We start from the raw sequence: 21,739 nt of genomic DNA, 5'->3' as shown, positions 1-21,739 counted from the left end.
TATGTCACCAGATTTCTCTTAATTTCAGAAAACCTTCATCTAAGCTAAGAACTCTATACAACATCATACTGATGTCAAAGTTAAAGAGGATACTTCAGAGTCTCCTGGTCTTCCCTCTGCATTCTAGAAACCCAACAAGAAAAAGCTGGTTCAGCTCTAACATTATTTCCACTAAAAGAGATTTGAGAAGGAAAGCAAGGGCTTTGATTCTCATTAACCTCACTTCTAACATTTCAGGAAAAAAAAGGGTAACTTAAGAACAGATGACATTCGAGAGTCACATTCAAATTAATGAAACAGTGTATTCACATTAGCATTTCTCCTTCCTGCTCTCAGGTCTGTGAGAAAACACTGGTGAAAACAACAGCATTTATAACATGTCACCTAAGGAAGGAACAAAACCAGTACTGTGTCCAAAATGCCCAGAGCTGCCCTATGCCAGCATTCATCCCACTGCCTCCTCTGAGGATTCACACTGGTTTTAGCAATCACAGGTGGTTTTACTTTCAGAAGTTCACAAAAAGAGCTTCACACAGGCTGGGAAGGGAGTCAAACATTTTCTCTGATGTTAAACTGGTACTGATACCTGCCTTGTCATAAACATGCAGATCCTGGATGATGGAACATGGCAATCAAATCCTGCATGGCCCAGTAAATCGCAGGGAAGCCCAGGCAGCAAACACACACCGCTCATGTACATCAGTGCCCGGAGCCAGGCATTGGGGTCAATTTACCAAAGAGGAAATGAGAAAACCACAATAACACACACCCTAAAACAAACAAACAAACAAACAAGAGTACTACTTCACTTATGTATTTTATCTTACGATAAAATACATTCTATGCCACATATCATGGATTGTATGTACATGTTATATATGATGCTATCATGATATATACGTCATGACAGAAGCACAAACACAAAATACGGAAGCGTGCAAATGAAGAACTGTCAGAATTTCGTCCATTGCCACAGACACACCCTCTTTTCCTCCAAGAACAGCGCAAGAGGTTATGAAGAGGAGGCTCCTCCGAAAGGATGTCTCTTCAAGAAGAGCATATCATCAAAACAAAAAACCAAAAACTTAATCAGCTACATTTCTGCCGTATTTCTACACCCGCCTATACCCCAGGCACGCTGCATTATTTCATCACAGAAGGAGCGCACACGCAAACAAACAAACGCGAGCCGGTCCTTTCAGTGACGCCTCTGCTGCGGTGGGAAGGCAGCGCGATGATAAACTCAGTCGCAACAGCCCATGCTTAGGCTAAAGAGCCTTTTAAAGGTGTTTAATCCAGAGCTAAGCCCACAAACATGTAACACCTCCGTGTGATCCTCCGGTCCCCCCACGCGGAACCGGCTTCCCTCCAGCAGCTCCTGCCCCAGCGTAGCCGGGGCTCGGACACCCCGGCAGGGAAGGGAAGGAAAGCCCCTCCTGCCCTACCGAGGGCGGGGAGCGCCGGGCTCCCACCTCCCCCGGGACCCTCCCCGGGGCAGCAGCCCCAGCCCGGCCCCGGGCGCCCGCCTCGTCCCGCCGTACCCGCCGCCAGCCCCGGAGAGGGTTCCCGGAAGGGAAAGCCAAGAATTTCCGGGAGGACGCCGGGCGGCAGCGCACGGAGGAGAGGGAAGGGACCGGCCGGGCCGGGAGCGGGGCCATGAACGGCTCGGCGAACTCGTTGCTGGACAAGGAGGAGCACCCGCTGCAGCTGGGCGAGAGCTTCGAGCGGCGGCCCAAGGCCTCCTTCCACACCATCCGCTGTGAGCGCCTCCCCCGCGGCCGCCTCTTCCTCGCCGCTCGCGTCCCGTCCCCCGGCTGCGCTGCTCCTTCTGCCGCGCCCACCCTGCTGCTCCCCTCGCCCCCTTCGCTCCGCCATCGCGGGGCTCCGTCCCCGCTCCGTCCCCACTTTCTTACCCGCTCCCCTCCTGCCCCCTCATCGCCCGTCTCCCCCTTCCCTGCTGTCCCTTTCAGCGCCCTGCTCCCTGCCGTTCCCCGCTGTCCCTCCACACCCGTCTCCCCCGTTCCCGCTCCCTCAGCGCCCGTCTTTCCTCCCCACGAGTGTTTCGCCACAGGGGGATCCCGCCGGGAGGAAGGGGAAGGTGGATGCTGGCGGGGAGGGGGTTTGAACGAGGCAGGCCAGGGCGAAGGAACAGCTTTAGAAAGTTTGCCATTAATCGCTCGGAAGCATGAAGAGTTCCTCCATAAGGGAGGGCTTTGCTGTCTTGTTTTTTTCTCTTTGTGGCAATTAACTGCAGGACAGGTGCCACGGCAGGCCCGGCCTGGAGAGGCAGCCCGAGCATCCAGAGTTGGGTCTGTAGCTGGGTGTTTTCCTGATGAAGCAATGTGTATCACAGAAGAGCTCTCCCTGGCTGTCCCGGCTCCAGCCAGCTGAAATAAATCAGTATGCCAGGAAAGCAAGCAGAAGGGACTCAGACACTTACAGTAATTCCTAATAAATGCAAGATAAACCCTGAGGTAGATTGTTTTGAAGAGGAACTCCTTGTATTACCACACATTAATTTTGTGGGGCAAGAAATCTGAGCAAAACTAGTCCAATTTTTATTGGACTAAAATGACTGGTAAACCATCAAGAGTAAATGTAAAGAATACTAAACTTATAATTTAGTAGTTTTCTGTGAAAGTGGAGAATTTATACAAAAAACAGTAGGATATTTTGGCTTATGATGCACAAATACAGGACTGGTCTCATTGCCCATATTCATACACCACAAATAGTAGTTTCAATGATACTGGTCACCCAGGTGCCTCATCCTGTGTGAATTAAACCCAAACTATATCCAGGTGGAAATATACTGGATTTCTAGAATGGAAAGTGCTTCAATAACCAATTTCCCACGGGATTGCAATGCCAAAGGTCTTCAGGCTACAACTGGAAGAATGCAGTTTTATTTCAGAAGATCTTTCTGAATGCTCTATTTTCTATTTGTGACTTTTAAATGAGATTTCTTCATTGTCTTGGTATATTTTTCCCCTAACTGTTGTTCTGGAATGATTTATCTGGGTTCCAAACATTATATTATTGCCATAATCCTCTTCACACAAACTACGAAGAGAGGATTTTGTAGGCTGCATTTGTTTCAGCCTTCTTAAGATACTTCATTCCTGTACTGATAAACTGGATTATCCTTGAAAAACACATCTTGAAACATCTGATTTTTGGGAAAAGAGCTATGGGTATATTTGGAGGGAAATATGTGCTCTCCATCTACATGAGCATTATCCAGGCACGTGCTAACAAAATGAAAACAATTAGTTGAGTGTTTGTTTAAAGTAACTCTATATTGCTGCGCCTAAGAAAGAAGTCTGGTAGTGATATTCCTTTTAAGTTGGTGACTGTGCTGTTGGAATTCTTGATCCCGTTTTGGCAAAGACACTATCTCTTGTACAGCTGGTTTATTTAGCAAGCTTGCACATAAAGTAGGTGGGAAACAATAGCTAGAAACAGATTGCTCAGATGAGCAATTGAAATTGAAGGCTATGATTTGATCTGGCAGTTAAGGCATGAGGATTAAGTCAAGTGTGTCTGATTCTGCTTGTTGTGCTGTCAAAGTAAAACTCAATTAAATATTAACATCCTCTTAATGAGAATTTATTACAAGCCAGGGTTTGGAGTTTTTCTCCTGCAAATGTGTTTTTCATAGTGGAATTACATTTTAAATTTGTTCTGAGGTATTAATTTCATAACTAATACAGTAATTAAAAGCCTCAATCGTTAATATAATTGCACCTCTTCAGATGCAGGGATGCTAGAATTGAATGCAGGCTTCTTATAAAAACAAACACAAGGCAAACTAGCCTATAGCTGTGTGATTTTATTTCAGTTTGTCTAAATCCTCTCTGAAGATATTAGAGGTTCTGATAGGGTTGTTTTTTTTTTTCCTGTTATTTTATGGCTTACCAACACAACAGAATAATGAGGGGGAAATACTTTTAATTTAAAATGTTCTCAGTTCAAATGAATACATTAAACAGAAGTGCCTTGGTTGGGAGACAAAGCATTGTACAACAGAGCATAAATACGTAAAACAAGTGTAAGTTTAAAGCAAGTACAGTGCCTCCCATTACTGATCCTTTCTGTCCACAGTGACTCTGGAGCAGCATGAAGCTGCTGAAGTAAGATCAGCACCTCTCTCTTTCCTCAGAAGTGAGAGCTGAGATCTCCTCCACCCATGTGGAGCTTTTAGCACTACTGTGGAGGCAAGATGGCCATTAAAGAAATTACTGAAATATCAGTAAGACTAAATAAGTGTGTGTCATTAAATTGGTGCTTGTCACAGAGGAGTCCTCAGCGTTGCAATTGGCAAGAGCTAAGCAGAGCCCAGGGTTTTGGAAGTTGTTACTCTCCTGAGTTTGATTGGTACAGTTTTACACTTGCCTGTAAAACCAAGTGCCACTCAAAGCTACAGTTGTCATGGCAGGCGGAGGTGGTGAGAGTGCTGTGACCTTCCCAGAGAAGTGTCTTTAAAAACACATCCTGGTGGAAGGGACAGAGTCTTCATATGGGCTTCCACAGAGGGGCTTTATTGAGCTCCTGCCAGAAAAGGGTCCAGGGAGCAGGGGTTTATATAGGGATAGCAAGGGGTGGGGCAGAACATCAGAACAGATGAGAGGAGGGCACAGGTGTGGAACAAAGGGGAAAGGCCAATGGGATACATAGAATCAACATATGGCAATATCAATATGGCAATAATGCATTCTGGGGGAAGCTTTTTCCTCATCATGGCCAAGAGGTTGTTGCTTAAGGACTGTCCTTCAAGGGGACTGTAGTCATCTTCTCAGCCAGTTTACCAGCCTCCACAAGTGTCATTAAATTGGTGTTTGTTTGTCACAGAGGAGTCCTCAGGCTTGCAATTGGCAAGAGCTAAGCAGAGCCCAGGGTTTTGGAAGTTGTTACTCTTTTGAGTTTGATTGGTACAGTTTTACACTTGTCTGTAAAACCAAGTGCCACTCAAACCCTGGGGTTTGGAGAGGTCTGCTTTGGTGTTCAAACACAAGATCTACTACCTTATTTCTATTTTAAAAAGGAAGCTCAGAATATGGTACCACCACATGACAGAGTTGCTACATGTAGTCACAATGTACTGGTGTGTTATTTTGCCCTGCTGTAGGCACTAGTGTGTGTTTAACCATTCCCTATAATCACAGTAAATGTATGGTGGCTCTTTGCAGGTCACATTGATGCTTCTGGAGACTCTAACAAATGTAATCACAATTGTTTTCCTCTTTAGATGATTTTAAGCCAGCATCGATTGATACGTCTTGTGAGGGGGATCTCCAAGTGGGTAAAGGAGATGATGTTACCATCACTTTGCCACATATTCCAGTAAGTCTCTTATATATGTGCTCCTGTTTGCTCTCCAACAAATTTGCATTGTTGTTACATTCTAATGTAAATGTTATTTTCACTTTCTTTATTAACACTGGGGGTTCAATATTTAAGCAGCCAGACTTATAGTTTACCACATTAGGAAAGGACTGTACAGTTGGCTCTTTATAAAGGGCTATATTTGTAAGGTTCCCAAATTGTTCTTTACTTTTGATTCCTTCCTTCTTACTCTTCCTTAAAAGGCAAGGAGACTTTTACTATTAGCTGAAGCTGTACACCTGGTTCCCATCCATTTTTAGTGCTGTGTAAAGGCAATGTCACTCGGGCTTCAGTCAAGGTTGGATGTTCAGAACCCACAGGCAGACCTGTAAGCATGCTCCTGCCTTTCTCAGTCATGTACAGGTAGGGCATAGAGGGTTCCCTGCCTTTAGCTTCATCAGTGGAAGCAAGGGGACAGTCCTGGTGAGTGGCCATGAAGTAGTTTCCCATCCACTTCCTTCCCTAATGATGCCATAAAGATCTACTGTGTGAGGATGATGGTCAAACAGCAATAAAACAAGTGATCAATCTCTTTATAGGTGCAGCTGGTTTGTAATTGAAGGTTCAGTGGTTTCCTTACCAAAACAAAAGAAAGTGCTCATGTGCTGGAACTAGATTTGTTTATTAGCTGAAGTTGATGCCATGTGTCAAGCCAATAAACCGGAATTCACAGACATCAATGGGTCTGGTAGCTGCAGGGGGGCACCGGTCAGTTTGGAAGCCGTGTGTCAGATCCTTTTGGTATTGCTGTTCCCAGCACATCTGTGGTTTAATTGGTAGGTGAAGGTACTGTGATAATTCTCACTGAGTGAAACTGTAGCCCTTCACCCTGCTCCTGTTCATTATATGGCTTTGGTCACCTTCAGTGCTGCAGGAGGTCACACACTCCTTTGTGTGAGTTTTTGTCTGTAGAAATGGTGAGCATGGTAGTGCTATTGGAGAGCAGGTAACAGCACAACTAACAGCAGCATTCATCTTAGATTAGTTGGAAACAGAGTTGCTCATTGATTTTTTTGGGTTGAGCAGCATCACTTGTAATGCTCCTTTTCAAATCTGTACTGAGGAGCTTAATTTGATTATCTTCCCCTCAGTATGAGCAGCCTTGAGTTTATGGTATGCTGCAAAGGCTGAGGCAGCCAAGGCACTCTGTGTATGTTGTTCCAAAGCAGTGCTGCCTGTGTTCTGGACAGAAAGCTGGAAAATACTTGGCATACTGGAAAAGAATGAGAGGTTTTGAGATCGTTTCATCCTGACAAGTTTCACTGAATTTCTTGGATGCTGCTTTGCTTCCCAGTTGTCCAACGACTGGATAGCATTCAAATTCTGAGTTGAGGTTTTCTTTTTGAAACTGCCTAGTGCCTGAGAATATCTCTGATAATTTGTTTGGTGGAAATATTTTGGTGTCTCTTGCAGCTTGGATAAATTGAAGTACTATTTCTGCATGTGCATTTAGTGACTTTAATAACTGAAAAACAATATGGATTGGGGAAGGGAAAATTTCTGCTTGTTAGAGTACTACAGAAGATCATAGACTATCATGAATTGGAAGGGTCCCCACAAGGATCATCAAAATCCAGCTCCTAACCCTGCACAGAACAATCCCAAGAATTACATCATGTGCCTGAGAGCGTTGTCCAAGCACTTCTTGAACTCTGTCAGGCAAAAAAACCCTCACAGGTGAAAACAATTGTAATAGCAAAATCTGTAAGCCACTGTTACTTGGGCACCAACATAAACCCTAAACATTTAGTTTTAAGTAGAAGAATGGGACTTAATTCTTCTACTTATTATTTAGCCAAAATCACAGTCTTTGCTGCTATAGGAGGCTTCTGGGTAGCGGAATGATAGCCAACAAACTTTGATCAATTTTCATTACCTTTGTGCAATATACCTTTCCTGGCTTAGATGTCAACAGCATGCAGGATTTGACTTTAAGCTTTCTTTTTACTCTCTTAAATGTTGCTTTCCTCTCTTAAATGTAGGAATGATAAAAATGTAACATGCCTTTGAAGACTAGACTTTCTTGAGACCTCCTTTCTGAATTGTATTTCTGAATCTCTCTTACTGTGTCTTTGTTAAGAACTCAGATTTTTCACACTTACTGTTCAGAACTTATTTTAAATTCAAATATATTCTATCTGTGAACAACATGGAGAATAGGAATTGCTTTCAGAGTAACTAAAATGTGATTGTTCATTTTTGCTGCTCAGAATAATATATAGGAGAGTGCAGGGTTTTTTTGTTTGCCTCCCGATTTCGGTTGCTTTCCTACAGTACGTGCAAAGGTGCATGTAAATAAACATTTATTTTTAAAATCTACATTCTTTTATACAGCATCTACACATTACAGAGAAGCCTGAGAATGTTGCATAGTTGAGAACATAACCCCTTGAGTAACAGCTTTTTGTCATGGCCAGGTGTGTATCCATGCTGTTATGTGCAGATAAACCATGGGTTCAGCTGGCTGTAATGTCAAAACCAGTGTATGGGCCAGGCTGTACAAGGATGTAGTACAGCTGAGCATGATCTCAGCATTACCAGTTAGCCAGCGTGCACCACCACACGAGTTTCTTGTCTTTTTTGCTTCTCAGTCTAAGCCTTTAGAGTTTTAAGGTTCTATGTAGCATTGTGTGGACTTGGGGACTTTCTGGAAGGCATCAAAATACCCCATTTCCCTTTGAGAAGACATTTCAGTATAATTGCATGGACATATGCATACTAATCTGACTTTGGAGAAGGCAGCTGCTCTTACATAGTTTGTCAGTGACAATTGCTTGTAATGCACTGTGAAAATACTGCCATATATATTTATGTAAAATATACAGTGCAGTTTAAATTATTTTTCAATTGACCACGTATTTCCTTGGGCAATAGTTCTGCTGCTCAAATAATTAGAACTTTACTTCTTATCCAAAACCATGATTTCCAGGGCAGAAACATCAAGAAGATTTCTGATACTTGTCAGGGACAGCTATGCAAATTTAGTTACGCTGCCATTTTGGGAATGAGAACTGTAAATAAAAGCAGCCATGGCGAAGATGTTTTGTCACAACAGGGACACTTAAAATGATGAAAGGCATAATATTGCTATGAGGAAATGTCTGATCTACTGCACATTTTCTCTGTATTTCTCTCTTCATGAATGAATATTTTCTGTAGGTACTAAACATTAGGTTCTTAGCCTCTGTTTTCAGAACAAAACATACATTCTTTCCTCTTAGTATTCATAAATTTTTGGACAGAGTAATATAACCAAATATGTGCTCTTTCTTTGTACCAGGGTTCAACTCCACCAATGACTGTCTTTAAAGGAAATAAAAGGCCATATCAGAAGGACTGTGTGCTTATTATCAATCATGACACTGGGGAATATGTGCTGGAAAAACTTAGTAGCAGCATTCAAGTCAAGAAAACAAGGTAAAGCTGGGGACGGGGTTAATTGATGGGATTAATTATTGCTGAAGTTTCATATTAAGACTGGGTTTTGAAACAGAACTCTCTTATTTTGTAGTGATGTTTAATTACTAAACCTTAGCTTTACATGGCCAATTATCATGCCTAAAAATGCAAATAGGAGTGTGAATCCAAGAGTAAAGAATTTGCAAATTCTCCACAGCTGAAATGACATAATTATAGTTTGCAGTGAAACACCTGTGATGGTTTCAGGCTTTAGACGCTGGCTGAAGGATGGGATGTGTTTCAATAATCTCTAGTTAGCCAAAAACACCCATGAAAATATTAGACTGCCAAAAAGATTATTGGACTTTCTAGGTTTGTTCCCTGTAGCTTCCTGTGGGAGTCACGATGTTTCAATAACATAATCTTAGGGAACAAGGAACACTCATTCCCATATTGGATAAGCAATATATTAAGTGGAACACAAGTACAAAGCCTGCAGCTGGTGAAGGTGGGCAGAGCTGTAGAAATAATGGTTATGGTGTTTTGCCTAGAAGAATTGATGAAGCCAGAAATCCTTTCTGACCCAATACTGCTGCACAATTGCTACAAAGTATGCAGCTGGAAAGTTTTTACCAGTCCTACTGCTCTGCAAGTACCTGAAGTGTCTGGATCTTTCAGCATCACTGAACCACAGGTTGACACAGAAAGAGAAAGCAGTCATTTGAATGTCTTGTGAAGAAAAGACTCTTAAATAAGTTTAGAAGTGTTACATTAAAAAACACTTTGTTGCACTATAGAACCCTTAGCTGCTAAAACTACTAGAAATGTGGTTTGGTAGCTCATTGGTAGTTGGCTGGGTGTTTGCCAGGAACACCTTGAGTGCAAAATAAATGGACTGTAACACGCCTCTGAGTCAGTGATGTGGAAACTCATCCATGTAGTATTCATCTTGTCCAGTGGATATGAGCACATCACAGATGAGATTTGAATTCCCAATTTCAGTTCTGCTGGACTTTGTCTGGGTGAAGCTTAAGTCAGAAGGGAGCAAATAAGTGCAGGAGGGCCTGAGTTCTGTGAGATGTTTGGTTACACTGAGTTCTGAGTCTCATGTGGGCAAAAAGACTTAAAATTTTCTCAGGTAGTAAAAAGTTTGAGGGTCCCTGTTTTGATGAGCAGTGCTTTGCAAAGTCATTGATTTTCTAGATCAGAAGTGCCTTTTATTTTCCATGACTACTCTGATCTTTAACGACCTGTTGGCACTCTGTGGGAACAGGGGTTTTAGTGTTAATACCTTGATAGCATTCACAGGGGAGTAAGTGAACTTAATCCACATAAAACCATCTGTAGTTCCATGAGCATAATTAGTGCTGGAAATCTTTGACTTTTACCATCTACTTGATACAGTGAGTACCTTGCCAACTCCTTACTTCTGCTGTAGATAAACTTTAAGCTGCATTAATGTGGTATCCAACAGCTGCATGTCACTGATGAATGAAGAGGGGGTTCTGTGTGAGACTGAATCTAGAGTTCACTGAGGCACAGAGATATTCCAGTAAATGCTCATGTACCAGCTCTGGTACCACAGGTCGTTTAGGTGAATCCCCAGGACGTTCAACATGGGCTACTTTAACTTATCTCACATTGTGGGATCAGTTTCCAGACACAAAGTGTAACACTGCTGAGCTGGGACCCTCCTAGAACAGAAACTGAGCTCTCATATCCACAGGCTGCTTCTGTGCTGCACAAAGCCATAACCCCAAAGGCTTTGCTGTTATGCAATAAATACACCACACCCTTTAACCTTATTATGGTGTACTGTAAAGGAACCTACTTTGGGTTTGTGGTTGGTTTTTTTGGGTTTCTTTTTCTGCCAAGACTGTAGTCTCAATCACATCAGAAGTTCAGTAAAAGGCAGAAATACCTGGTTTGAACTGAACAGATTGGCATAGTGTTATTCTGAAGACTATTTTCCACTAAGGAAATGGCTTAAACTGTTTTGAAGAGCTAACAGCAAATGGATACAACCCAGGAATTAAATACTTGTATGCTGTATTTAGCAGTAAGAGTGATTACTCTAGCCAAGTTGACCTCTAAGAGAGTTCAGTTTGAGATTATTTAATTGCAACTGAGAAAATTGTTTCTTTTGCTGCGACTGTTCTAAGCAGGATTTTGTTGTGAATGAATTTGTAGTTACTTTAAATTACTATGATTGATCATTCTTTTTTTAAAAATACAACTGCTAATTGCTAAATTAAAGCCTTCATTGTTGTTCAAGTAGAGAATTTGGCATCACTGAACCACATCTGGATTTGAAAATACATTTTGTAAGTGTTGCAGTGTAGTTGTATATGTTTCTTTGTTATTGAAAGTAAGTGTTGGATACAGAAAGCTGTAATTCAGTCTTCATCTTTGTAAAACAAATTAGAGATCTGTACAAAAGGAAGTCAGAGATGAAGCCTTAGCACAAGGATATTGAAAAAGCTGGACATAGTTGCACAGTACCACTAAATGTGTCTGGTTGTTTCTTCAGAGCAGAGGGCAGCAGTAAGATCCAAGCCCGAATAGAGCAACAGTCTGCCCGAGCATCTCAGCCTCCTTCACAGTTCAGAGCCCCAACCAAGCCAGCAGTTGGACCTAAAACTTCTCCTTTGAAGGATAATCCTTCACCAGAGCCCCAGCTGGACGATATTAAGAGAGGTAAAGAAGGGTTTGTAGTTTCTTTGTCTTTCTTCTTTATAATAAAAACTATGACTGTGCAATTTCTAAAAACATTCAGGGATTAAAAGATGGTACTTGATAGCTGTGTTGACTTCTTTATAGCTTGTTTCTTTATTCATCTTAGTATACTGATTATTTATTCTCTTCTACTAGAATAGATCTTTATATTGCCATCTTCTCTGGAGTGAGAAAACTTCCTCTTTCTGGGTAATTTTCTCTCTTCCAAACTATTTCTCTGTTTGGGAAAGAAGAAAAACAATTAATGTGAGTTCAGAAACCTGTCGCTCAGTGCTGGAGCTACAGGTTTATTCTCTTCTACTAGAATAGATCTTTATATTGCTATATTACTGGCATGAGAAAACTTCCTCATTCTGGGTAGTTTTCTCTCTTCCAAACTATTTCTCTGTTTGGGAAAGAAGAAAAACAATTAATGTGAGTTCAGAAACCTGTAGCTCAGTGCTGGGGTGTCTTAGGCCGCCACAGCAGCAATAGCAAAGTGTAATGGTCCAAGGTCTCGTTACAGTCAAGTCACTGCCCTGAGTGAGGTTGGGGGGATGGAGGGGCCAGGCAGCTGTGCTCCCAGTACAAGACAAGCTTGCACCATGCCAAGCACTGCTAGTAGGGGAGGAATGAGAGAGTGAACAAACCTGCAGCTTACCCTCTTTCACAACCACTCCTTTGCAGCTTTGGCACACATGCCTTATGGCTGCTAAACTTCTATTTAAAAAGTACCTTAAACTTAAGCTCAACTCACTCTTCTGCTTAGGCAGAGCTTTTTCTTAGTGTTTCCTGTGGGTAGGATGCACTTTCTTTGCCCATGCCTTCTTTTCCTACTGATGTGATACCTGTTTTTGCTGTGGATAATACAGTCATGATAAAGAAGACTTTAAATTTTTGTTTGGTGGTTCTCTGGCACTGACACCAGACACAATTATTTTATTTTAAGCTTGTTCTTTCTGTCTGCTTTTTTTTTTTTTCTGGGTTTCTTTCTCTTTTTTCTCTGTCCCATATAGCTATTTTTGTCTGGAGACTTCGCCTATGTTAATTGCCCAGATGAAGTTAATTACTCAGCAGGGTTTTTTTTCAGTTCATGGTAATCACTAGGTGACACTTTTGCTGCTAAGCTGTGTGTTTGCATAGGTGCTGACTGGTCTCACTTTTCTGCAGCAGTAGTGTTTTCAATACTTGGATGCTGGTCAGCAGCCAGAATCAACCTCTGAGAGATTCTGTTAGCTGCATTGTTATTTTTATTTTCTGTATAATAGATAAGGAAAATGATAATAGGTGATATATCAATTTTTTTTAATTTAAATCAGTTGTGGATTTTAAATGTCTTTTCCTGTAGGGTATAATAAGATACTTAACCTTTGGAGCACTCTTTTGTATACATACAGCAATTTGTAAAGGTTGTATTACAGTAAAATAATTACATTTGTCTGGGGTGACATCTATTCTAAAAGATTATTTTCTAGTGGTCTAAAGTATAAGTCACATTGTTTAGAGCTATCCTAATATATTTTTGCCACCTGATAATCTTTTATATGAAAGTACCTCCAAATAAATAACCTGTGCGGTTTTGTTCCCAAAATCAAGAGTTAGAGCACCTGAGTTCTACTAAAAATAGGACTTTAATTTGGTATTATAGGGGGAGTCAGCATTGATAAACCATTTATATCATAAGAACCTACTTAAAAAATGTAGAATTAAAATGGCACCATTCCACAATGAAATATAGGCAAGGACAAGCTGTAAAAGCTGTAAGGTAGTCTGCAATCCTGTTATCTCCCCTTAATGCATGTTTTTATTAACACAGACTTGTAAGTCAGAAGAGCATGTGTTCTTTCCATTCAAGTAGTAGTTTTAGTTTTGGTTGAAGTACTTCCTCTGTAGGAAAGAAAGATAAACAGAAAGCTGAAATTCTGTGGATTTTGTTTCATGAACACATCACAGGACTTAAAATTCCCAAAGGAGCTTCTTGAAAGGATCTCTGGCACTTTGACACCCTCTTGCTTCCAGTATGCAAGAGGATGTGGTGAGACACAGCCTTCATGATGTTTCACAGTAGTTTTAAGGTAACCTCAGTGCAGGTTTCTGCTTTCCCTGGTACCCTCAGCTGTGCATTTTCACCCCTCCCTTACAGATGAGCTGGAAATGAACTTTCAGTTAGGTCAGTTCTGTCCCAGTACACAGCTGTCCAAACAGCAGTGTCTGAGGACAGAGTCAGAGCATCTGGAATTGAACCACTGCCTTCCTTCATGGACAGAGGCTTTTGGGAGGCTGTGTTGAGGGTTTTGCACAAGTGGAATCCTTTCCTCTTCAAGCTTCTATGTTGTCCTCGTGCCTGAAGGGAGCATAGGAGAGGGTAGGAGCTTGTTCTTTTGAACACTCAGCTACATCTGATGATGTCTCATTAAGCTGTGAATATTTGCACACATATACCACAATACAGTCATTTATTTGCACAAAATAATTGACATTTATCAGACCAATTTGATCATAGCAGAAATGTTTTCAACAGCATTGACATAATTACAGCATGCAACATATTGATATATGTCAAAAATATTGAAAAATTACAGCATGCAATAATATTGACACGGTTACAACATTTGAGAAAAAAACCCACAGAATCATATTTCAGGTTTGAAGACTCAGTGCTTAAAAATCTGAGCAGATTTTATTTACCTGGACTGTAGCTGTGGAATGTGAAGATTATGCCATAGCACTGTTTGTCTCTCAAGAACACCTCAGTCAAGTTTTCTGCACATCAGTATAAAATACTGCCTCTTCTAGCTGCCATCTCCACATGCTCAGGGTGCCAGTATCAAGTTGACTTCTCCACCTTGCATTCTATTATTACCAGTAAGTGTTCTGCTATAGGCATTCAAACTTAACCCTCCCTAAAGTTAAATGACTTTTCTCTGGCAATTCTTTGTATTCTTGCAGTCTGAGGTGAAGGCTTTAGTTAAAAAACCTGCACAACCTATTGGAATTGAGAGAAGTAGGAACAGTAAAACACTCTTATGGTGTTTGATACTGAATATATACAGAAGACAGCCCTGTTGAGAAAGGCTGTTCTGTTTGGATAATGATTTCTGACCTTGAATTTATTTTTTTTTACTCTAAAACCTGCATTGCCCGCCAGTGTAAAACGGTCATTTTGTCTTCTTGAAAGAAATCTTACAGCTGTAACGTGAAATGTAGAGAAGTTAAGGTTCCCAAAGCAGTGTCAGCCTTTTCAGATGATGTAGACTCAATTAAGGCAAGTGCTCAAAACTGTACTGTATGGAGAGCTTTTTAAAAGTAACTGCTGCACATCCTGACTCTTGTCATCTTTCAGACTGCAAAGGCTCATCGACATGAGGTGTTTGATATTATGGTGCAGAAATGTCTAGGAAAGGTCAAATCTTTCCTTGTTCAGCTTAGAATATATGTGCACATAGACACACAGCTACTTTAATGGAAGCATCATGAGGAAATATTTAACCCACATCTTCAGTACCTATAGCTGTACTAAGCATAGCAGTCAAATGGGAAAATACAAAATTGAACCATTGTAAAGCAGCTGTGATTTTCCTATAAGGCTTTGATGTCATTGGCTTAGTCACTGACAGTGTGAGACAAGAATGTTTTCAACAGAATTCCTTAGTGGTCCTGCTGAATTTCTCTTGACAGACTTCTCGTGTTGCAGCAGCCACCAGAACATCAGTGGAAACAATTGCTTTTCTTTCATCTGCTCAGACAAGATGTTTAAAATTCTGGGCTCAAGGAATGAGAGACAACAGAGATCTGAGGGGAAGCTGTCAGCCTGTGAGGCAGAAGTTGATTAGAAGATGAGCTCTGGCCAAGTTTCTACCTGTGACCAGTGTCACTGATAACAGCCTTAACATCCCAGTCCTTGAAGCTTGTGGTCCTGGTTCTGTTTTGCCTTTTCTTGCCTCTGTTCAGCATAGCAGGCTTTAGCACTACTTCCAAGGCATTCTCTCATTCCTTTCTCATAAAAGGCATAACCAAATGTCTTTTATGGTCTCTTAGTTTTCTGCTTCCCCTGCGAAAACCTCCCATTCTTCATTCTCACACTGATGTCCAATTCTGTTTAAAATTGGCCAGGCAGCATCACTTCCTTCAGTGATCTCCTCACCTACTGTATCGAGTCCACACTTCTTGCTTAGTTTTGGGGTTTTTTTCCTAGTTCTCTGCAGTGTGTTTTTGTTTTAACTTTTCCCTCTCACTACCAATGCCTAAGATCACCTCACCTTCTTCACTCTATTTTACATATGGGCTCTATATTCTCAGTCACTGTGCCAACATTCTTCCATCCAGCCACAGACTCCAGCTCTGTAGTGATATATGTGTAATTCTCAGGCACTTGTCCTGTGTTAGACTTGTCTGTTGGATCTTTTTGCACTATGGATTGTGATAGGTGATTGTGCTTGCTGCAATCCAGGATATTCTAACAATGTATTCTAATCACTGTAATTTGCAACTAACTACTCCATCACTAGAAGAATGTAGAAATTTTACATCATTAAGCTGGGGGGGAAAAAGTTTAAACCTGGGCATTTTAAAGAGAAAGTACCCTTATTCCTGGTTACCTTTCCTTTAGATTTTCCCTATTAATTTCCTAGCCTTAAATACAAGGAACATTTATAATTTGAAAGCCTCAACATGAGTAGGCTGAGAACAGTGATTCACAAGTGCTCATTTGTTTGTGTATCAGACTCCAGGCCTGAAATGTATTTTTAAAGCCTGCAAGACTGTGTTGAGAGGCAATAAGGTAGAAAGATATTACAGTACAAAGTGCTATCTGCTGTTGGCCAGTTGAATCAATATATGATTCTGTTGAATCATATTTTCTTTCTCTTTGAATGGTCTCTTATGCTAAGTCTTCAAGCTGAAAGAGTAGGGTTTACCTGGCATACTGGTAAACTACAGAGAGCACAGATGGTATAGGCAGGGATCTAGATGTAGGAAATAAATTGGAGAAACAGCGCTGCTATCCTGAAATACCCAGCTGGAGTGTAACCAAAGCACTTGAAATTGAGCTCTAAACCTTGAAAGTGAAAAATAGTGATTTTAAATCTGGCAAGAGAAAACACAGTTTCTCAAACTGATACATGCTAAGCTAGAGGAATTCTCTCCAGCAAATATTGCGGAGGCCGAAAACTTAGCTGTTACTCTTTATTTTAGACTTCATAAGTTCTTTAAAGTTTAGTAAACTTTAACTGTTACTCTTTTATTTTTATTGGGCTATTTTTTAGCCCAAGGAAAATGAGTCTTATTAAAAAGGAACTCGTGACACACATCTGACCTAACATGAATTACTCCTGGCATCAGTTCTCCACTTGTTAGGTAGGGTTGATAATACCTCATCTCTCCCTTCTTTCATTCTTGTCCCTTTGGTCTGTGAGTTTCCAGGGCAAGCACTGAGTTCTAACCCTGTGGGTATAGTACTGCTGCTAGCACAACAAAAGCCTGAATTTTGAGGGTTTCACATCCCATGCTTATTATATCTGTGGATGTTGTTCTTTCCTGGAAACCTGCCAAGATGAACTGAGTCATTAGATACTCAGCCTTGTGGGTGGATACAAAGGAGTTGTCCTCTACTAGTGTTTAAGCCACTTATAATTATGACACATTTAACAATATTGTATCATTTGGGGTGACATACCTTAATATCTCTTTAGTAACCAGCCATTCAGCCAGCACTAGCCGTTGCTGATGAGGCTGTTGTGGTGCTGTCCTGGTGTTCCAGTGTTTCTTTGCACTGGAAATCCTAAAGTGGGCAGTGTCTTGAGTTGTATTCCTTCCTAGTTTCAGAGTAGTTTCGTTATTTCCTGGCTACTTGTAAGCTCTGTAGCAGGTTATGGTATTTTTGCCACTCCCCAATATGTGAAAATTCTCAGCTATTCTCATCTGTCCTAAGTTATTTGATGTCATCCATCTGCTTCTGAAGTTTGTTTACATGGGCTGTGTGGCTGTGCTGAAGCAGTTTCATACGTTATCTGAAGTCAGGGCAGTTTCTGTTGTAATCATTTGCCCATGTCCATGTACCCACCCCCCAACACACCATTTTTTGTGTTTTCCAAAAGCCTAAATATCACCAGCATCTAACAGTTCAGATTTAGATTTCCGTGATCAGCTGATGTGCTTACTTTGTATGGAGACCATGGCCTGTCAGAAATAATGAAGCTGAAAGTGCTTTCAGGAGTGTGAAGTATATGAAGAATAATTGTGGGAGTGAAGGTTTTATGATAGTAACCTATGCTGTTGGTTTTTAAAATTTAGCTATAGCAATAAGTAAAAACATTTTCAGGATTTTTTTGTTTCCCTTTCCTTTCATGCGAGATATTTTGGTGTGATAAACTATACTTGACAAAACCATCGCATTTGCACATTCTTTCCAAAATTCCATGGGGCCCTGTATTTGTGGTATCAACCAGATGAATTCCTTTTTATTTCAGAACTGAGAGCAGAGGTTGAAATTATTGAGCAGATGAGCAGCAGCAGTGGAAGCAGCTCATCGGATTCAGAGAGCTCATCTGGGAGTGAAGATGAAAGCTCCAGCAGCGAGGGGGAAGAGCCAGCACACGTTTCCCCTTCCCAGCCACCACACCAGCAGTACAACAACAGGAATGCTGTTGCTAATGGCACCAGCAGGCCACAGGGAAGCAATCAGCTCATGAACACGCTCCGTAAGTAAATGCTGGTGTCTTACCACCGTGAAAGCTGATTATGGCCACTCATTTTCTTAGCATGATAGGCTAACTTCATGAAATGCCTTTGCCAAATAGTAGTTCCAGGGAGCTGCACTGGCTCAAATACATGGGCAGATTGTATGAACAGGGGGCTGGGACTTGTCTGAAGGTCTGGAGAGCCTGTGGGCATCGGTGCAGTGGTCCCTGTTGTCCCTGTTGGGTCTTGATTCAGGCCTCCAAGTAGCCACTGGTGTGGGAGGATCTGGTGCACTGGAGGATGGGATTTATTTTCATGTGAATACACAGATTAAATGGAAATAGTGGGGTTGACACATTGTTAGTTAAAGGTCTGTAAAAAACTGTAAATGGCTCAAGGCTGTCCTGGGTTCCTAAGTGCAGTCTCTGTGGTCTTCAGTATTGCTTTGTCAGCAGATTTATTGTGTTGGTCTCGGCTGCATTTTCACAAATACCACGTTTTGAAGGGAAATTTAAATGAAAATTTTGTTAAAATATTGCAGCTATGGTGTTGCAAGCATTGAATCAGTACAAGCTCACTTCACCCTTTAAGAAGTGTCAGGAACATTTTTAAAGCATAGTTCTGTCCCATGAGACTCTCTCTGGAGACCTGATGTGCCTCTGTGTTGCTCTTTCCTTGCACTACATCAGGTACATTCCAACTCGGTGGAGTTAGAATATTGAATTTGCAATTGCCATAAATTGTTCTTAATTCCTCCTGAGGCATATTTGCACACATCTCTTGGCACCCATTCATAGGGAACTGGTGGAGTCTGAATATAGATATGTGTAAGGTTTCCAGCTTTGAGAAGATACGTATATTGTAGAGACCCCACCAAAAAGCCCTGCTGGAAAGCTTAGAGACCTGTCAGTCTTGCTGCCAGTAATGAAGGACTAAGTGAAATTGAAAGTTCAACAAAGTCATTAGGACTGTGCCCATTTCCCTGTTTCTGGTTGTGAGCAGCCTCCTCCCTGCTTCTCCTCGACCACAGTACTGCATGGGTTTAATGATCTGAAGCCTCTGACTGCAGGAGACTCTGTGAACTACCAGGGTAGCTCCTCTCTTCATGCAGTGCTTTTGCCTTTGGATTTGAAATACTTTTGCTGTAGGAGAATCACCCCTAACCCAAGTCCTTGTCTCCCGTGTCTTGTCTCTGTCTATTGAATAGATGCCCTGCAGCTGTTTTGAGGGGAGGGTAGTGGGAAAATGCTGGAAGAGTAAGGTTCAATTATCAGAACACAAGCATGATTCTTGCCCCTTTTTATCCCCTCCATCTCACCAAATCATGACTGCTCTGCAAAACAGGATCAGAGCCAGTAGGTTTGATCCATATCCTGGCCATTTATCCAATCTCTGCACTTTGGAAGGCAGCCTTTACCTTCACAGCACGTGTCGGCTTCGTTCAGCCTTGAGTTGTGATGGCTTTAACAGCCCTTTTGGTTTATTGACATGTGGAGGCCTTGCCTTGGCTACCCAAATGGCCTTACACCAAAAAAAAATCTGTTTTTAAAGGGTAAAGAAAGCCAAGGAATTCCCCAATGCCTTGTCCCAGAGCCACATATGGGAGCTTTGGTGGGTGGAGGCTGTGGAATGTTTTCTGCAGCTGTTAGCATGGAGAGGGCTGTTGTCCCACCAGGGAGCACCTTTGGTGGCTCTGGAGACAAGGATGCTTGGTTTGGCCTGAATCCAGCCATTAGCCCCATGCAGCTCTTGATGTTCTTGGGCAGTTTAATTAAATCACAGATGATGTTTGCATTCGTTTCATGTGTTATTCTTACTTAAATCTTGCAGTGTAAATGTGACTGTTCTTTGGTTTGATTGCCATGAAATGTGAATTGACGCCTACTCACTTGTTGTGTTTTGTTGGTTTTTGTTTTCCATAGGAAATGACTTGCAGTTGAGTGAGTCTGGGAGTGACAGTGATGACTAGAGGCTGAGCTTTTGCTGTTTCTGTTACATATACATGAAGAACTAATTTACCTTGAAGTGATCCTATTGCTTATGAAGAGGAGCTGGCACAGAGATGGTTCCATGTGTGGAATTTTAATAGAAGAAATGCATAGCCCTACAAAATAGCAGATGTTGAGGACTGTTTTACTGTGTGAATTACATGTATATATTGTGTATATTCTTATTCTGCTAAAGGTTTGAGTACATATGTACAGTGAGTGAGCCAATGTATGTTCCTGTCCACCATCTGTAAGTTTAACATGTAATTATGTGAGGTCATCTGAAAATCTCTTGTTTGTAGGGTATGTGCAGAGCATCATGACTTTGTTGGGGGACTTTTGTATATAGAGTGAGCATGTGCCTACAATGAGTTTAAAAAAACATGCAGGAGCTAGTGTGTGCACTGAAGTGGGACTGCCATAAATTAAGTTTCAATACTAAATTGATTTCTTTGGTTTGGGACTTTTTTAATGCCTTTTTATTGCTATTTATGGTTGATTTAATAGACTGACTTTTAAACAGTTGGACAATAGGAATGATTAAACCATGTTCGTCACAAACCTTGCTGCATCAGTGCCTTATGAGCAGGTTTTTTAAATAGTGCTTCAATTCCTGCCACCTTCCCTGTATGGAGCAATACTGAAACCTCCTCAGATTGCTTCTGCAGACAAGAGCTGTGTGTCACATACTGCCTGCTGTGCTCTAAGGGCAGTGACTCTAGCAAGATAAAGGATACACATCAATCACCTAAACTCATCCAAGTAGGAATCAGATAATCATTCGCTTTAGAAACTGAAGGGTCTCATTTAACTCAGACTTTCGGACCTAGTCTTCAGAAATACTTAAAATCCCAACTACTAGTGACATTGCAATGCCACAAATGCAAAATATTTGACTTACTGAAATTCTAAGACTGGAGCCCTCTTTGCAGTTTCCTAGAGAGTGCAAAAAGAAGAGGTGACAAAACAAGCAGCCATGAAACAGCAGAAGTCTCTGTCCCACCACAGTTGTAAAGGTAGACTTTAGTCCAAACTGTTCATTGGATGAACCTCTTTGTGCTTGGCAGGAGTACACAGAACATGAAATATTTGCCAAGGGTGAAATTCACCCCTGTTTAAAGGGTGTTTAAAGGGTGCTTAGTTGGATTATTATTAACTTTTTTGCTCACATGGAAAATGAGTGCCATAGGCAGCCTGACTTTTTAAAATCAAAATTCTGCTGACATAGGACAAGTTGCACCTTAGTTGTGGTGTAATCCTGAGGAATGGGAAGCTGAATCAAATGCCTCCCCATTCTCAGGTCTCTGCTTTGCACTGCTCTCATCTGTCAGTTTGTGTTTTAACTCCTGTTTGTTTACTGAGCTCTGTCCTTTTTTTTAACATGTTGAAGAGCAAGGGGACATTTGAAGGGAGATTTTATTAAATGGTTTATTTTTTTGCATTAGATACATATTTAGGCATATTTTTGCATTATTGTACATACATTAAAACTACTTGGTTTTTTTAAAGTGTTTTGTGATGTAGGTATGTATTTTAATGGACAATTATGAAATATACTTGATGAAAAGCCACAA

At 41.3% G+C, this 21,739-nt stretch overlaps 2 protein-coding genes across 5 annotated transcripts in view; one reads left to right on the top strand and one right to left on the bottom strand.

Moving 5' to 3' along the window:
• METTL6 (methyltransferase 6, tRNA N3-cytidine) overlaps positions 1–1,618 on the bottom strand; it is a 9,168-nt gene extending 7,550 nt beyond the window's left edge. The window contains exons 1-2 of one of the 4 annotated variants that reach the window (XM_058034362.1): positions 1,542–1,618; positions 587–770 (exon numbers count right to left, since the gene is read on the bottom strand). The gene's annotated coding sequence lies outside the window, so the exon portion shown is untranslated. Of the gene's footprint in view, positions 1–586; positions 771–869; positions 1,425–1,541 lie in introns of those variants that run through there. The other 3 variants (XM_058034344.1, XM_058034353.1, XM_058034371.1) reach the window with 3 other exon arrangements.
• On the top strand, positions 1,581–21,739 carry EAF1 (ELL associated factor 1). The gene is made up of 6 exons (XM_058034383.1): positions 1,581–1,759; positions 5,249–5,343; positions 8,666–8,802; positions 11,315–11,481; positions 17,967–18,197; positions 20,100–21,739. Exons 1-6 carry the CDS (start codon positions 1,657–1,659, stop codon positions 20,144–20,146), a joined length of 780 nt encoding a protein of 259 aa, XP_057890366.1. The 5' UTR covers positions 1,581–1,656; the 3' UTR covers positions 20,147–21,739.

The sequence above is a fragment of the Melospiza georgiana genome, chromosome 1 (assembly GCF_028018845.1).
Source record: "Melospiza georgiana isolate bMelGeo1 chromosome 1, bMelGeo1.pri, whole genome shotgun sequence".
Lineage (NCBI taxonomy): Eukaryota > Metazoa > Chordata > Aves > Passeriformes > Passerellidae > Melospiza > Melospiza georgiana.
Note: the sequence above shows the minus strand (reverse complement) of the source record. Positions and strands in the feature narration are given on the sequence as shown.

Coding starts and splice junctions, on each gene's coding strand:
- EAF1 (XM_058034383.1), top strand. CDS start 1,657: ATGAACGGCTCGGCGAACTCGTTGCTGGACAAGGAGGAGCACCCGCTG. Junction 1,760..5,248: donor CTCCTTCCACACCATCCGCT/GTGAGCGCCTCC, acceptor TTTCCTCTTTAG/ATGATTTTAAGCCAGCATCG. Junction 8,803..11,314: donor ATTCAAGTCAAGAAAACAAG/GTAAAGCTGGGG, acceptor TTGTTTCTTCAG/AGCAGAGGGCAGCAGTAAGA.